A 19,461-nucleotide genomic window follows, 5' to 3' on the forward strand; every position below is an offset into this window, starting at 1 on the left:
CAAGACAGAGGCTACGGCCAACTGTTTAATACAGAGATTTCGGTCGTCTGTTCAGTACAGAGGCTTCGACCGACTATTCAGGGGCTACGGTCAAATGTTCATTACTTCGGTCGTCTGTTCAGTACAGAGGCTTCGACTGATTGTTCAATACAGAGACTTCGGCTAACTGTTCTATACAGAGACTTCGGTCATCGGTTTAAGGCAGAGGATTCGGTCAACTGTTCAATACAGAGGCTTCGGTCAACTGTTCAATATAGTGACTTTGATCGTCTGTTGAGTACCGTTGCTTTGGCCGACTGTTCAAGACAAAGGCTTCGATCAACTAGAAGCTTAGGCTATCTGTTCCCTAGTTAAGTTCATTTATTTCCCAAATATTTTCAGCCTGCCCCACTGTGCATTCTATAAAGCTGTAATGATTTCAAGACAGACCTTTTAAACTTTTTTTTGGTTAAACTCCCTTACATGGAAATTTCGTTTTGCTAAGATTTCATTTTAAAGCTATTGTCTTGTCTCAGTCTTAACCTACCATGTATTTGCTTGACCTCTTTTTGCATATGAAAAACTTTAAAAATTTTCTTTTTGTTTTCCATCGTAGCTGTCTTAAAGAAATGTTTGAAATATGCCGGTTGACTGCTCGTTTTTTTTTGTTTAGTTTTCTTTCAGAAAATATTGAAACTAAACAATGCTAATAAAGAAGAGGTAACAAAATCACTGAAAAAAAAATAACAAGAAAAATATTTTCTATGTAAACAACTCCTATTAGTAAACGAGAGACAGACTAACAAGAAGACAAAAACCAATGACATTAAAAGAATAGCAAGATAAAGCAAAAAAGCTGGAAAAAACTAAAGTTTAGAAAAAATTTCTTGAGAAATGGTTCATTTCCGTGTCTTGTCTAAAAAGCAACAGCAACAACAACGAGGGAACATTAATTTTCTTAAGGAAGTTGTAGTTCTTTGAACTAAAATGTGAGTGAATGTTTAGAAAAAAACAAAAGACTTGAGCAACAAGATTTAATTATAAATTTAATAGAAGAAAACAAAAGAGTTAAGAAACAAGCTTGATTCGAATTTTTGGAATTTCAAAAAAATTTAAATTATTTACTAAAAATTAAAACAAATAGAAACATTTTCAACCAAAAATTATATCATCCAGTTTTTCCGCCAAAAAAAATTTTCACCTAAATTTATTAAATTTACTCATTTACTCTAAAATGTTTAGTTATTTTGGTCTCCCTTCTTTTGTTAGCTTTTAAATGGTTAAATGTTTTTAAAAATTTAAATTTATTTTATACCACATTTCATGTGAAATTCTTTTTAGTCTGCCTCTCGTCAAAATTAAAACACAAAAGCATTAATTTTGTTCAGGAAGTTGCAGTTCTTTGAAATATTGCTGAGAGTGAATATAAATATAAACAAAAGTCTTAAGAAATTAACTTAATTCATGCAATATGCAACAAATAATAACATCATTGAAACTGACCACCACACAACACAGACTTAATTTAAACATTCTGTAGAATTTTGATGAAGAAATAAATTTTAAAAATTCATTCATTTTATGGAAATTAAAATAAATATAAATATAAAATTTCACAGAGAAGGGGAGATTTATAATATATAGTGGGATCGTAAAAATGGTAACAAACTACCGGTCTAGTTAAACAAATAGTTATATGTATATGAAACAAATTATTTGAAAACTACAGGGAATGGAAATTAATCGTTCAGGTATATGAACAATTCTATTATGTGGAACGTGACGGTCGTACACATTTAAAGTGAAAAAAGTCAAAATAAATTGGAGTTTTATTTTGAAAAAAGCCTTACTTTATAGCCCTTAATTAGACCTATAGTTTGTGCTAAGTTTGATTTTCATTTTTGCGAACAATAACACAAATGCCAGTTTCAGCGAAACCCGAGACAGTATTTCAATATGATTTATGCATTTTTTGCACTGATGTCTCTTTGATTTCACCAAGGAATTAGTTCTACTTTTTTTAAAATTAATTTTAATCAATGTCGCATGGGACATGACGAACGGGACATTTTTTTCCATCATGATGTTTATGTAGTTTCTTTTTTATACCCTTCACCTCCGTGAGAAGCTTATATATAAATTTCACATTCCGTTTGTAATTTCCACAATATAATTTTCCGATCCTATAAAGTATATATATTCTGGATCCTTATAGATAGCGGAGTCGATTAAGCCATATCCGACTGTCTGTTGAAATCAATTTTCTGAAGAACCCAGATATCTTCGGTATTCAAATCTTCAATAATTCTGTCAGACATGCTTTCGAGAAGTTTTCTATTTAAAAGCAGCAAAATCAGTCCACAAATGGCTGAAATATGAGGAAAAAACCAGGACAACCTCGATTTTTGACCTATATCTGGATTACTAAGACATTAATATAGACAATACGGATATCTAATGATAGATATTTCAAACAACTTTGCAACAACGTATATAAGACCAAAGTAAGTTGGACCTACAATGGGTCAAAATCGGAAAAAATATTTTTTAACCCGAATTTTTTTCTTCACCCAAAAAAATGTAAAAAACAAAAAATATTAAAAAACAAATTTTTAATTTTTTAAATTTAAAAAAGAAAACAATTTAAAATAACAATTCGAAAATTTTTTTTTCCAAAAAAAGGAAAAAAAAAATTTTTGTTTACCTAAAAATATTTAAAATTTTTATTTTGAAGTATAATTTGGTGAAGGGTATATAAGATTCGGCTCGAATATAGCTTTCTTACTTGTTTTTTATAATTTTACAATTGGGTGACTTAAAAATGCGGAATTTTTAGCTTTTATTTTGAAACATTTGTTTAATAAAAATTTATTCAAAGTATTGGCCATTCTTGGCTATAACATTTCCCATTTTTCTTGCAACATATTAATTACGAGCCAAAAGAACTGCTCATCATTTGAGCCAAGAACGAATCAAGCCAATATCGGATACTCTGGTCCAACGTGAAGCGTATCCCAAAGAGAGCGTTCTGCATCGGTCGAAACAAATAGTCCGAGGCACAGTCTGGACTATAAAGCTGGTGAAACAAAACTTCCCAACCACTTTATTCTAAATACTTTTTAACAGGTATTGCAACATGTGGCTGATCGTTGTCATGATGGAATATTACGGTTTCATGTCTGGTTGTTTTTTGGCCAATGCACACTTCAAACGGATCAGTTGCGTTCGGTACATGTTCACGGTGATGGTCTGGTCAGATTTCAGCAGCTCATAAAAGATAGGACTTTTTTGCTCACACCAAATACAGAGAATTACCTTAGCACAATGGATATTTGGTGTCGATTCGGCTGGCTGGCCGGGCTTCAAATACGATCTTTTACACTTCGGGTTATTGTAATGAATCAATTTTTCACCGCAAGTAATTAATCATTGCAAGAATGATTTTCTTTTCGGTCTTGCAAAATCGTCTTTCAAGTTGTCTTGGCGTATGTATGGTACACAATTCCCTAGCTTTTTGATGAATCCTGCTGCTCGCAAACGTTTTGAGATTGCTACTTCAGTAGCTGTAAGCTCTTGTTGAGTTTTACAACAATCTTCATTCTTGGACTTCAAACTTTTTTTGGCTGGTCTGGGAGATCTTTGTGCTAGTTAACCCGGTGAGCTTTGCCGTCCAATCGTAGTAAAATGAAATGAAACATAAAGCTGGCTTATTTTTGGCTAACGAGTTTGTAAATAAACAAAATTGCCGAATATGGAGTTAGACCAATCCACAATAGACCCTACAGGCTCCATTGCATCCACAAAAATTCATCGTTTGGTGCGTTTTCCAACTGGTGGCATCATCGGCCCTTAAAATGAAGCCGGAGGTCGCGTTACGGTCAATGGAGATCGTTAGCGTCCATGATCAATGATGTTTTGTTTGAAAATATTGATAGCATTGATCCGGGATTCAACCATCGATTCGTGCATCTTATAGACTGACGATTGTGTTCAGCGATAAAGCTAATTTTTGGCTTAAAGGATCTAATTGCCACATATGGAGTGAGATAAATCCACGCTGTTTACACGCTGGTGACATCATCGGACCTATTTCTTCAAAAATAAAGGCGAAGCTCACGTTACGTTAATGGAGATCGTCACCGCACCCTGATCAATTATTTTTTGTTTGAAAATATGTATGACTTTGATTCGGGTTTAGATGAGGTTTCAACAGGACCTCAACCATCGATTTATTGAAATCAAAATTTGATGATAACTTAATTTCGAGAAATGGATCTGTCAGATGTTGGCCTCCAAGATCGTGCAATTTGACACCATCTGATTATTTTCTTGGGGCCACGTGAAGTCACTGGCTTATGCTGATAAACCAGTAACAATTGACGTCTTGGAGGCCAACATTGTTCGTGTTCGTGTGTTAAATTGACAACACTGTATTCTGTGACAGTTGACTTCACGCAGAGAAAAAATATAGTTGGGCATGGTTACTGTAACCATTTCAATATTGTTACAAGTTTTTTAACTATATTATAGTCACAGTAACCATTTATATGATTGTGGTAACCATAATATGGTTAACTTACGATTCACATGATTGTCTCAACCATATATATGGTTACAGTAAACATATATATGTTTGTGACAACTATTTATATGATGAAGGACTTATCATATTATGGTGCTCTCGGCTTAAGGCTTATCATAATCTGAGAACAACATATTATGATAAAATTATTCATCATAAATATGGTTGCCACAAACATATATATGTTTACTGTAACCATATATATGGTTGAGACAATCATGTGAATCGTAAGTTAACCATATTATGGTTACCACAATCATATAAATGGTTACTGTGACTATAATATAGTTAAAAAACTTGTAACACTATATAAATGGTTACAGTAACCATGCCCAATTATATTTTTTCTCTGCGTGTTGATAGTTCTCGGCTGGTTTGGGGTTATTTCCAGCCTGAGCAACGTTTGTAAATTGTTCAAATTTATTTTGAAAATCATGGTTCAATTCAACAAACTCATCGGGCTTTACGTGAATTTTAATGTATTCATAATCGTCAAACAGAGCATTCAAGAAACTATGGATCGTATTCACAATACGTTTACTTTTAACGATAAAACGCATCCCGAGAGATGCCGTAAAGTGAGCACAGAACCAGCTGTTTAATGATGATCCGAATGTATCAGTACGTCATTGTGCTTAACTATTAAACTTGTGGAAGTGGAAGGACACTTTATGAAAAATGTTGCGTAAGGATCTTGGTTTGCGTGCTTACAAGATTCAATTTGTGCAGAAATTGAAGACTATTCGATTCGATTATTTTTTCAGAGGATATGTAAAGTTATAGTTCTATACAGATAATCCATAAAAGGTCGCGCACTTGGAAGGGAATATTTGAAGCATGATTGCCGAAATACGGCCTGATTTACTATAAAAGGTATATGAATATTGGACCTCTAGGCTGACCACATACATATTTAAACATTAATGCCAATAAAGCCAATTGTATGGATGTTAAAGACGTTTTTCTCTGTTTTATTTCAATTTAAATATCTACGCCTCTATATAAACACCCTTTATTTCCTTTGAAATATAAATTTAAAAGTATTTGCTTAAATAACTTTAGGAGAAAAATAACAACCTTTAATAAAAGAAAAATACTTGTACTACACATTTTATCTTAGTCATGATTTTGAACTTGAGGTCTTCTCCTCTATCTACCAGAAAACACCAACAATTCCAAACAAAAAAATTGAAAGAAAACTAACTACCTTCGATGCCAAACTTACGTCTAAACTCATATAAACCGCTTAAGATCATCAAACACAAAGATAAACTCAAATAACAGCTGACATCTGCAATACAATCTTTAGGAAATGAACAGCAACAGCCAAAGCGAAAAAAACATATTATAATAACCAGCAACAGACAACTGTTGTTGAATTTTAAATAAGTCTACACCAAAGAAAATTGATTTTTTGTTTTGTGTTTAAAGACACAGAAATACCCAAAAGTCAAGTTTAAGGTCTGCTGTTGCTGCTGGCATATATTAGGAAGCTTTTTGTTTTTGTTGGTTGGTTTTTGTGATGAAGATGGTTTAAGCCATGACTACATATGGCAATGGGTTCATATCGTGATGAAGACTTCTTGAATTTTTTAAATTACAAACAAAATATACATACAATTTTTTTTGTTTGAAGTTTGTGTTTTTTCAGAGGGGTATTGTTTAGATCGTTTATTTATGCTTGACTAAAGTTTGAGTTTTTTTTTTTGTGGATGTTCTCTTTTGTGGTATTTTAGAATATTTAATCCTTATATGTAAGATGTTATTTCAAACATTGATTGACTGCAGAATAGAGTTTTACGAGATAGAGAGAGATTTTTGTGCACTACACTCTATAGAATTTAGGGGGTATTTTAAGGGTTTGATAACAGTTTGTAACAAATATCAAATTGTATTAAATATATTATCTGTCATTTATTCTCAATTAGAGAATAAATGACATTATAGTGTAAACAACAAAGTTTTTTTTCCTTCGAAAATGTCGAATTTTGAGCCAATAAATCGTTATATGCAGGAAGTTTTTCTTTACTTCTATAATTTGGAAAAGTGCCACTGAACCACACCGGTTGGTCACCAAAGCTTATGGTGAATATGTTTCATCGGTTTCAACTTGCGAGAGATGGATACTTCAGTAAAAGTGGTGATATTGACACGGAAGACAAACATCGCCCAGGCCAGCCAAAATAGTTTGAAGGCCAAGAATTGAAGGCATTACTCCATGAAAATTGTTGTCAAATACAACAAGAGCTTGACAAATCGTTGGGAGTTACTCAAGTTGGGTACCAAGCCGGGAGTCCTTAAAAAGAAAATCATTTTTGAACCGAATCATTACTTGCGATGAAAAATGGATCCATTACGATAACCAGAAGCGTAAAAGATCGTATGTGAAGCCCGGCCAACCAGCCGAAGCGAAACCAAAGACAATATATCTATGGCGCTAGGATATTGCTATATATTTGGCGGAACCTAAAAAGTCATATATCTTATGACCTGCTGAAATCTAGCCAGACTATCACAGGAAATCTGTACCGAATTCAACTTATTCATTTGAAGCGAGAATTAGCCAAAAAACGCTTAGAATATGTGGCCAGATATGAAACAAGGTAGTCACAAAATATTGGAATGAAGTGTTTTGGCAGGTTTGTCTCACCCACCTTATAGTCCAGAACTTCGTTCCAAAACATATAGAGCACTTCGTCAAGTCAAATCATCTTCAGCGATGAGGCTTATTTCTGGCTTAACTTGAATGTCAACAAGCAGGATTGTAGTTTTTGGAGAGAGCACAATCCTCATGAGACTCTTGAGACTCCATTAAGCCCCGAAAAAATCACTGTTTGGTGGGGTTTACATGCCGAAATGCGTCATCTGCCCATTTGTCTCTAAATCAGAAACCGGTACCAACATTACAGTGAATGGCGAACACTACAGGCAAATGATTCATGATTTTTTTATTCCTCATGCCATTGCAAATCACTTGGAGGAGAAATGGTTCAAACAAGACGATACAACATGCCATACTATGCTGATAAACCAGCTAGGATTGATCATTTAGAAACCAACATTCGATGAACTATTGACGAATTAAGACCGGATATGCTTGAAAAAGAGGTTCCAAATTGAAACGACTTTTGGTGTATTTAAATTAGGGGCAACACAAATACTATTTATTTATGTTTTACAATTGGATCTTTGGCTTTTTAGAAATGTTTAAATAAATCACGAATTTTTCTTCAAAATTGGCTAAGTTTTGTTATGACTATGTGAAAATAAAAACGATTTTTTTGAGTAATTTTTTTGTTTTTTCCAGTTTCTGCTTTATATACAGTTTCTGTGTATTTCTCTATGGTTAGGGTTTTGTTCCTTTTTTTCCTCTTTACCCCTCTTAAAACACAGCATTCTCGATTTGCTGCTGTTGTTTTCGCGCCTTCCCACGTAAGATTGCATTGTGTTAGTTCTTGGAGTATCGTGCATTTCCAGGTGTTCTTGGGTCGATCACGGTTTCCGGAAACTTGATGATTCCACTCTAGCACCATCCTTGTAATACTATCGGGCATCATCCTGATATTATGGCTTATACACCTCCATTTTCTGCGTTTGATTTGTTTCAGTTTGGGCTCTTCATTGGTTAAGTTTCAGAGATCCGTGTTGCTGAAAGTCATGGTCTAGAATATCCTGCATATGATTCTAAGGCACTTACTGATGAATATCTGTTATTTTTGCTTTATGTGTTCGAGAATTAGTTCCGTACAACAGAGTAGACTTTACACATGCATTGAGTATTCGGACCTTTGTTCATCTGGATATTTGCGAGTTTCTCTATACTGAATGCAGTCGCCCGAATGTCGCGTCTGTTTCTGCGCCGCCATTTGTTGTTACTATACTGCCTATATAGGAGAAGCTATCTACGTATGTGAACGTTGGTGACTATAACTTCGAGGTAGTAAACAACTTTATCTATCTCGGTACCGCCATAAACCAAACAAATAATATCAGTCTGGAGATAAAACGAAGAACTATTCTTGCTAATATATGCTATTTCGGGCTAAGCAAGCAGTTTAGAAACAAGGCCCTCTCTCGACAAACAAAAACTACACTCTATAGAACGTTTATATTACCCGTGCTACTATATGGCGCTAAAGCGTGGGTGCATACGCAAGCAGATGAAGCTGTTCTTGGGGTGTTTGAGAGAAAAATTCTCCGCAAAATATATGGACCTATCTGCGTCGACGGAGAGTATCGCCACCGAATGAATCACGAGCTATATGAGATGTACGAGGATATCAACATTGTTAAGCGCATCAAGGTGCAAAGGTTGCGCTGGTTAGGTCATGTCATACGTATGGACGAGAATGCTCCGGCGAGAAAATCATTCGAATTCGATCCCGAAGGAAGACGTAGAAGGGGAAGACTTGGGTCAAGCTGAGGAAGATCTTGTGCGAGAATAAATAAATATCATCCCCATAACCCAAATCCTCAAGTTGGCTTGAGAGACTATCTAAACAAACTTCGGTCATTATGATCATCCTGCATTATGGTGAACAGTTGAAGTGATATGAAATGGTTCACTGATGTTCCCGTTGTAAAGAAATGAGAATTCTGCATTCTCGTGCATAGCTGTGAAGATTCCAATATACTTCTTTCCTACTGAAAGTTTTCCATATGGCAGTTCGTCTGATGGTATCGAATGCTTTCTTGAAGTCTATGAATAGTGGATACAGGGGGTATGCCATTTCATAGATGATTCTATTATAATGCGTAGAGTATTGGCCTGATCTAAGCAGCTTCTATTTGATCGTAAACCTGCCTGTTCATCTCGCAGATGGTTCTCTATTTTGATTTGGATTCAACCCTGTTCTATGACTAATGTATGCCAGTATCATGTATATGAGCATCCTTGTCTTACTCCAACGTTAGTACGAAATGATTTACTGATGTTGCCGTTATGAAAAAGTGAGAATTCTGCATTCTCGTACATTGCTCTGATGATTTGAATTGTTTTCTAGGGTACTCCTTTCCAACTCGATGCTTTCCATATGGGCAGTTCATCTGATGGTATCGAATGCTTTCTTAAAATCTATGAACAGTAGATACTGGGAAGTAAGCCATTCGTAGAGCGTAGAGTATTGGCCTGATCTAAGCAGCTTCTATTTGTCTGGAAACCTGCATGTTCATCTCGCAGATTGTTCTCTATTTTGTTTTGAAATCATCCCTGTACTATGACTGCCAGTATCTTGTATACGGTGTTAAGCAGAATAATTCCTCTCTAGTTGTTGCAATCTTTCAAATAACGTAACTTTACAATTATGCCTTTTTTCCAAATTGGAGGCAGCCTCCCTTTGTTTCTTTAAATACCCAAATTTTTATTTTACATGCACTAATGTTAAGTTTTCTTTCAGAAACATATACGATCCCGAAGAACTTCTTTATAAGAGAAATAATATGAAGTAAATACAAAACAATTCAAAGGCACCTCAGCAAAGAATATGCTAAATTTCATTAAGATATCTTCCATCATTCCAGAGCTATCGAATTATTTTTAAAAGCTCTGAACAAGGATTATAATAACATGTAATAAACGTTATTTTCCTGTTGTAATATCTGTTAGCCTTCGTATTGTTTACAGGTAAATAACCGTTCAACTTCGGCTCCTGGTGGCTATGAATGCCGACCACTGACTTAAGCTAAACAATTTATGGGGCATCAATGTTATAAAGGAATCAACTGACATTTAGTGACATTTATATGGTCGTATATTTTTCACAAAACTCTTTTTTAAAACACCAAAAATCTTTGAATATTTTATTGTTATTACTGAAATATTGTATATGTTATACAACCCTATTAATGTCACGATCTTGTTAAAATTATTACTTACAACTTTATAACTCTTGTACAATTTTTATAGAAAACCATAAATTTAATGCAGCTTTAAAGGTTTTTTTTCTTTCTTAATTTAAGACACAAAGTATGAACAAACAAACAAAAAAAATAAATAAAAAAGGAAATTCTTACTTAAGTGGGTGTAGTTTTAAACATGATACAAAACAACATATGAAGGTTGACGACTTTTAAATTGGCAAGAGAGAACTACAAAAAATAAAATAAAAAAAATATATAACAACAAGTTTATATACTACAACTTATTTAGCTTTAGCAAAAAAAAAAAATAAAAAAAAATAATAGTAATCCGGTAATTACCTCTTAGAACAACGACATTAACTTTGAAATGTTGTTCTAGCAAATTGGAAAAAACTAAGATTTTTTTTATCCCCTCTATTTTATTTATTTCTAACAACATTTTTCTTTTATACATTTGTTTCTTTATTTAGTTACCATGGCCTAAAGTAATATTTTTTTCTTCATTCTACTCACTTTAACTTGTATACAAAATGGTAAGCAATTTTCTGTTTAAAGCTGTATAGAAAATAAAGCAATTTTATTAATTGAAATTTCTTTTGGCCATATATTCGATTTATGTTAAGATTTAAGATATTTCAATTGTTTAACTACAATATGATGAATCTGGTTGTGTTTGTAGCTATAAAGTGCGTGTCTTAAGTGTTGATGAAGAGGTTCAAGACAGCAAATCAATAGACATCAATGTGAAGTTTGAGGCCTAAAAGTTTTGAACATTTTTGAAGAAGTTTGGGATTGAAAATTGTTCATTAATCAAATTAACAAGAAACGAGAAAATAAAGAATATTTGAAGTAATTTTATTAATGGACCAAATTACAAGATTCCTGTATTTTGCATGATAAAATTTTTTGTGTGTGTAAACCATGCTGATTTCGAAAATACATAAAGGAAATTAATGAAGTTCCACTATAATGTTCACCATTGTCCTAGGTATTTTGGTATTAAAAATCAATAAAATCGGTTAAGCAGAAAATAAACTATAAACCAAGATAAGAGACAACCTCGAAAAATTTTAAAATATTTAACAGCAGACATCAGTTGTGACTTAAAACTTTAAACATATTTGAAGAAGTTTGGGATGGAAAATTTTTCATTAATAAAATAAATATGACAGAAGAAAATAACGAATTTTTGACAAAAAAATTACAAGAAACATGATATTAATGGTTGAATTTTGTGTGTGTGTGTAAAACATGCTAAATTCCAAAATACATAAAGGAAATTAATGAAATTCCACTATAATTTTTATCATAGTCCTAGGCATTTTGGTATTAAAAATAAGTAAAATCGGTTCAGCAGAAAATAAATTATAAACCAAGATAACAGACAACATCGAAAAATGTTGATATTTTTAACAGCAGGCACCAATGTGTCTTAAAACTTTGAACATATTTGAAGAAGTTTGGGATGGAAAATTTTTCATTAATACAAAAAATGAGAGAAGAGAATAACGAATTGTTGAGAAAAATTACAAGAAACAGTATTCCATGGTATAATTTTTTTGTGTGTGTAAAACATGCTAACTTCCGAAATACATAATTGAAGTTAATTAGATTCAATTATAATGTTCATCATTGTTTTAGGCATATTGGTATCAAAAATCAATAAAATCGGTTCAGTAGAAAACAAATTATAAACCAAGACAAGAGACAACTTCGAATGTTTGAAGAAGTTTGGGATTGAAAATTATTCATAAAATATACATGAGGTAAGAAAATAACGAATTTTTGTAAAAAATTTACAAGATACAGGATTCCTTGGTACAGTTTCTCGTGTGTGTAAAACATGCTAATTTTCAAAATACATAAAGGAAATTAATGTGATTCCACTATAATGTTTATTATTGTCCTTGGCATTTCGGTATTAAAAATCAATTAAATCGGTTCAGCAGAAAATAAATTATAAACCATAATAACAGAGAACCTCGAAAAATTTTGATATTTTTAACAGTTCTTTGGTTTTAATTATCTTACAAAAGCGAAATTTATGAGATTAAAATACATTATTTAAAATAGAATTACAATTATACTAACTATAAAAAATTATGAAGAAAACGATTCTGTTCTAAGTGACTGTCCGTGCTTCTGAATCAGGCCAAAATTAGGGTGGTCAAAAGGTTACTTTTCTCCTCAATTAATCGTTGAACTACTGAAAGACACAAATGTTTATTTCAGTTATTTGTCATCGGTAACACTGTGTGATGTCTTATAAATGTTTATAATATATCTATACTTTATCAAACGAAATTGTTTTGTCGATATTAATTTCTCAAAAAAAAAGGTCTTTCTGAACATATTTTGTAATTTTTCTTATAAAAATCATTTAAATTTTATAATCTTCTTTGATGTCGGCTTTAAAAACTTTGATTTTTTTTTGTTTCTGAGTTAACAACATAAACATACAACTCACAAAAAATCTACAATATTTGTGGCCAATTGATATTTGTCTACTTATAAACTCATTATGACATCATATCAGTTAAGAGAGAGATGCCCAGAATTCTAACAAATTGAAAAGTATCAAATAGCAAATCAATCTTGGTAAATGCCAAAAACGTAAGATACAAAAAACAAACTACAAAACCAACAACAAAAAAATTTATTAGACAAGAACCAATGTTTAAAGAATCTTAAAAAAATATAACTTTTTTTTAGAAATTTTGAAATTTTTTTTTCAATTCTTAATTTATTTCTTCTTTTCTCTCATTTATTTTTTATCTTTCAGATCTATTTCCTTTTTACATTATTATTTAATTGTTAGTGACATTTATTTATATTTTGCACACATAACAAAATGCATAATTAATCATTTGAAGTGTTATTACAGACATGTATTTTTCAACTCATTTAACAAGTGTTATTTTCTTTGGCGTTTTTTGTTTTGTTTTAATTTTATGTCATTTTAATGTTTAATGACGTGTCATTACAATACATATGAGTAAATATTTTGTTGTTCATTTGGAAAATCGGAGGATTTTTATAAAGAAGGTGTTGAAAATAAAACAAAGTGATTTAAGAGGCGCAATTAAATGTTTAAAAGATTTATGTTCAGATGAATGGTGGTTTTATTAGGGTGCATTAGTGGGTCATTAATGGTCATCAAATGATGTTAATAAAGGCTAACGTATTTAATATTGCACATTGGGTCAGAATCAATATATTTTGGGAATAAATCTGCCATTTATAATTGCCTTCTTCTATTGATCCTATGGAGAAGCAGAGAATAATTTGAGTTTAATTTTTTTACCAACGGACCTCACATATCTCTCAGGAGAGGCCATGAGGGATCTCAAAGTAAAGCTTCTCAGACATGCACAAGTTTTAAACGCTAGCAAATTTTATTGACTCCTCCAAAGATTTTAATATATTCTCACAACCCGCTTAATTTTCCAATATTGTCTGTCATAAGTAAATTCGTGCCCGTTTCGTATTGTATAACTAAAAGTTGTCGAAATGACCCAAATGTGTATTGTTACATTTGTGGTGAATAAACAGTCAAAAGGTTTAGTAAACCTATAACAAACTTAGTGAAAACACGTATTTCAATTACTTTAAGGCCATGAATATTCCGTGTATTCCAAACATTATAGTGTACTGTGTGTAGTGAACATTTAAGACAGTGGGAAAACGATAAACGCGGTCAATTAAAGTTTGGTGTACCTATGATTTGGACAGATCCACAAAAATACATTTAAGACTGCTAGTTTTGTGATGTTAATTACATGGTAAATATAAAAGCAAAATGGCATATCCTGATTTACCACCTGCTAAAAGGCCTTTACTGTACTTAGATGTCGTACCATCTTTTATGATTCAACATCTATCAGATTTATCGTACACAGATATGGTGGAGGTTTTTTCGGATGAACATGTGAGATTTTGAAGTGTTAACGGATCCTTCACTTTTTTACATGATGCCTTAAGTGACTTGATAAGAGACCTTGACCTTTCGAAAGAGAGATCTCAGGTACTAGCATCTAAACTCAAAGAAAGAAATCTATTAACTCTATAGATAGGTTAAATGATAGGTACGAATGTCTCATTTTATAGCGGTCGCGAAAAAGAACTTCTTCAATTTTTTAGCACCGCGAATGATGCAGTCTTTTGAAATGAACAGGTGGACTTTTAAAGAAAATGGGACCCTCAAGAATGATTTAACAATGCATGATTTTACGGTTTTTGTTTTTAATAATTTATATGTCATTTTGAAGGCAACATATCTGTAATTTATTCTCACTTAGTTATTGAAAATTACAGTGTAAACAACAAAGTTTTTTGTAACTTCGATAACGTCGAATTTTTTACCAACAAAGTGTCAAATGCGGTAAGTTTTGCGTTAACTCTTTAATTTGAAATAAGTGCTGCTGAAGCACACCAATTGCTCATCAAAGCTTATAGTGAATGTGTTCCATCGGTTTCAACGTGCGTGAAGTTGTTTATGCGGATCAGAAGTGGTGGTTTTGACTCGGAAGACAAAGATCGACCAGTCCACCCAAAAAAGTTTGAAGACCAAGAATTGAGGCATTACTCCAGGAAGATTGTTGTCAAACTTAACAAGAGCTTCCAAAATCATTGGGAGCTACTCAAGCATCAATTCTAAAACGTTTACAAGCAGCTGTATTCATCCAAATGCAGGGAAATTGGGTACCATACGAATTGAAGCTGCTTGAACGATATAAAAGGAAATCATTCATTACGATAACATAAAGCATAAGAGATCGTATGAGAAGCCCGGCCAACCAGCCGATTCGACACCAAAGACAAATATTCATGGCGCTAAGGTAATGTTCTGTATTAAGTGGGACCGAAAGGGTCCTATCTATTATAAGATGTTGAAAACTGGCCTGACCATCTCAGGGAACCTGTATTGAATGAAGCTGATTCTTTTGAATATTGCATTGGCCGTCATGAAACCGTAATATTCTAGTATGATAACGTTGGAGCACATGTTGCAATACCTGTTAAAAACTATTTCGAATGTAGTGGTTGGAAAGTTTTGCCTCACCCGCCTTATAGTCCATACCTTGCCCCGTCCGACTACTATTTGTTTCTATCGATGCAGAACGCTATCTCTGTGCTACACTTCACTTTAGAACAGAGTATCCGAAATTATCTTGATTCGTTGTTGGCCTCAAAAGAGGAGCAAGGTTATAGCTAACAAATACGCTAATACTTTGAATAAATTTATATTGTAGAAATGTTTCAAAATAAATGCAAAAAATTTTAAAAAATCCCACAGATATTTTTTCCAGATAGCAAAGAGTAATAACAGTTTTTCGGCAAAAAAATCAACATTTTCTCAACTTTCAGATATAAAATTGATTAATTTTGGACTCGTAAAATATATTGCAACTTTTTGCATATGATTTTTATCCATTTATTGTTTAACTTAGAGGGAAAATGTTAATTAAATCGATTTTAAATTGTATTCGTTGTTGAGAAAAATCGGGGGCAAGGTCTGGCGAAATGCGTCTAACTCACTAACTTTAAGAGATAATAAGGACTGAGATCGAAAAAACTTTAACACTCGTTTTTCATTAAAACTTTTAACCCAAGTGTTATTTGATTTCTTAAGTTACTTTTGTAAAGCATTTCAGTTATTATGTTTAATGTCAATTATGTTCATTTGTTGTTCATCTGATTAAAATGAGTGACGAGAAAAAAGTACGTTCTAAAATTATTAAATATTTTCAACAAAACCCAACTTGGTCCTACAAATAATTGGCCAAACAATCAAAGGTCTGCCGTCAAGCTGATTCAAATATCATTAAACAGTATCGGGAGAACTTGTCCGTTGATAGAAAACATGGTTCAGGTAGAAGGAATGGTCAGCATGATGTTTCTAAAGCCAATAAATATAAAGCATTTTCAAAAGAGCTCCCAACACATCCGGTAGGAAAGCAGTCCGGTTAGCTCAGTACTCGAAATATTTTTGAAGTAAATTTTTATACAACAAATATACCTGCTGCTTAATGGATGACGAAACGTAAGTTCTGGAAAATTTGTCGCATATTTTTATGTTGCTGATGACTAATGAGAGATATTGGGATATTGTTAAAAGATAATTAAAGAGCACAAAAAATGTGTCCAAAAGTATGATAGATTTTAAACGGAGATGGACTACCTGTTCGAACAGAAAGCTCTAAAAAACCTTAATGAAAGGGTTTCCGGAAAAGGTTCATAAATTCATCACTATTGATTAGAACTATAAAAATAATAACTTACAAGGGAAAATTTTAATGAAATCGGTTTTAAATTCTGTTCGATATTGTAAAAAAAACAGGGCCAAGATATGGTGAAATTTTGTTTAACTCTCTATCTATGAGAGATAAATAGCACATGAAAGTATATTTTTGATAGACCAAATCGAGGGCTTTAAGAATATATTGCAATATTTTAATTTTAGAAAATTAAATTTTAAAGCCCTTAAAAATGTTGCTTGTCTATGGTACCTAATTTGAGACCTAACAGCGCCACCCGTGGGGAAATTGTGAGGTCAATCTTCAAAACTTTAACTCGAATATCCTTCTGCTAGGCCTATGAGAAATTTCATGTCAATCAGATCAGCCAGTTAAAAATTAAAGAGTTATTTCCCAAATAGTTTGCTTTTGGCCCACTGTGCAGCAATTTCTAATATATTTTTATTGTGTAACTATAAACGTTTAACTACAGCTAGGAGTCTTTTAAATTAAGTAGACTTAGGTAGCAAACTATTTATTACAGAAATTAAAATTGAAATCACAACAGGAAATGTATTAAAAAGGCTTAATTATGGCCTTTAAGTATTAACCTAAACAGCCATAAAAATTTGCCTGTAAAAAGTCTCTTAAATTATTTTTTTGCTACTTAAATAAATGACTGCCTTCCACAGACTAACTATAAAAATCTTACGACTTTTGCTATTTATTTAAAAAAAAACATTCATTTAAGTTGACTTCTTACTCATTGATACTCATTTGCAACATAAAATATAATTGTCTCTAATGCTAAACTTGACTTGAGGTATTAACTTACATAGAATTAGTTTCCATGCCATCAAAAAAGACCTCGTCGTTTTTAAAAAAAACATTATAGAATAGTTGCAATGGAGATAGGTATACAACAATCAATTAAGCTACCTATGAGCACACGTCAAACAGTATTATAATTACATTTCTATTTAACTACTTTACCAAAGAGCTATAGCAGTAAGATAATAATATAAAAAAAAACAAAACGTAAACCCACCTTGCCATATTTATTTAATGGTCCATTTATCCAACGATCTGCTTCTAGACGTCCTGTTAGCAATGCACCTGTATCCGGATCAATACGCTGCCATTCACGCACCTCTCGCTGAAAGGGAGATCTAGCACCACTGGCTAATGCTGTGGAATTTGCGGTTTGCTGCTCATTTGGCACATACAAACGTAATTCTTTTTGATTATGATTATTTGCGGTAGTTGCCATAATTTCCATTTTGCTATTTGTAAAATATTTGCATGTATTTTGTTTTTTTTTTTTAAAGAAACGTTTTGCACTTCCTTTAGTTTTCAGTAAAGCTTCTGATTCTGTGTTTAATTTTCTTTCTTTTGTGTAGCAGAAAACAAGAATTTCTTTTTCTATTTTTATTTCGTTAATTTAATTTATATGTTTTATTTATGAGTTTTTTTCTAGTTTCGCTGTTTTGCTGTGTTTATTTTCAATTTTATGTCTGTTGTTTTAATTTATTATCATAAATTATGATTTTATTACTTTTTGTGGCTGCTGCTGTTGTTGTAGTAGTAGTTTTCATAAAGTAGCTTTGGCTACTGTTTTGGTAGATTCTTTTCATATGAAAAAGAAATTTTTCACGCTCTAATTTAATTAATATTTCTTGTAAAATATTTTTGAGTTTATTGATGTTAAGGTTTGAATTTAATAAATGAAAGCTGTAACGAAATAAAAATAATAGATTAGAAAATTATGAAAATTTTGAAATAAAATTAAAGATTTTTTTTAGGTAAAATGCTGGCCCAAGAAAATACATTATAAGTTTTGTATTCATAATGAAATCTTTGTTATATCAAAGGTTTATAAAGCAATATTTTAAAGCAAAATTTGTTTTGATAAATTCAAAAAAATAATATTGACTAAGTGGGGTTAGTCTTTTTATTGCACTATGCAACAAATGAAGGCTTTTGGAAAATCACACGATCATGACAGTACACGTTCGACTCTACTACCGTCAAAAATAGTAAACACGAAAATTGTTAAGGTACAAAGTGATCTTTATGTGCTACTTAGAGTGACTAGACACATTCAGAATGCATTGATATGTTCACAAGAGTTATTCAGATTTACCGTAGCTACAACTTTGCTAAATATTGTTAGTGAACAATTAGGAGTCCCTGGAAGTTATTCTAAAAAAAGTAAAAAACAAAATTTCTTCCTACATTTTTTTTTCAAAAAAAGTGCACCAAAAAGCAATTTTTTGTGAAAAAATTTTAACAAAATTTTTTTGGCGAACTCTTAGCTATATTATTGCCATATAAAGTTAAGCGGTATCACCAAGTCTGAATTAGCTTTTGGCCAAAAATTTATGACACCATTTTTTGAGGTCCCACTGATTTTCAGAATCTTTGGGGGCCCATAAAAAAAATTGGTCACTAAAATGGACAAACTGAGTATAGAGTTTTACAACCCTTTGGTAGTAGAGTCGAACGTATACTGTCATGATCGTGTGTTTTTTGCACTGCTGCACTGTGTTATTAAGCAATTTATTTAAATAAATGTATTGTGTTACCGAAAAAATATGAATAATTATATTGTTACAGTGAAAATAATCTTTAAAATAGAATTCATTTGGACTTCAGAATCTCAGAAACAATTTTGATAGTAACAACATTCCCCGTTTAAATTGTTTTTTTTCATATTTCTTCAAGTACTAATGAATTCAGACTAATAATAAATTTCGAATAGCAGTAGAGAAGAGATCAGGTTTTATAATATTGCTCGAAAAGATC

General features: G+C 32.1%; 1 protein-coding gene across 5 annotated transcripts in view; it reads right to left on the reverse strand.

Annotated features, from left to right (window-relative positions):
- Positions 1–19,461, reverse strand: part of LOC135951159 (serine-rich adhesin for platelets) — a 127,568-nt gene that overhangs the window by 47,595 nt on the left and 60,512 nt on the right. For all 5 annotated transcript variants that reach the window (XR_010575955.1, XR_010575956.1, XM_065500746.1 and 2 more), the window contains exon 2: positions 17,705–18,387. Coding sequence is in view for 3 of the 5 variants with exons in the window: in XM_065500746.1 (XP_065356818.1) it covers positions 17,705–17,935 (231 nt within the window). In the remaining 2 variants the exon portion in view is untranslated. The remainder of the gene's footprint in view (positions 1–17,704; positions 18,388–19,461) is intronic.

Source organism: Calliphora vicina, chromosome 2 (genome assembly GCF_958450345.1).
Source record: "Calliphora vicina chromosome 2, idCalVici1.1, whole genome shotgun sequence".
Lineage (NCBI taxonomy): Eukaryota > Metazoa > Arthropoda > Insecta > Diptera > Calliphoridae > Calliphora > Calliphora vicina.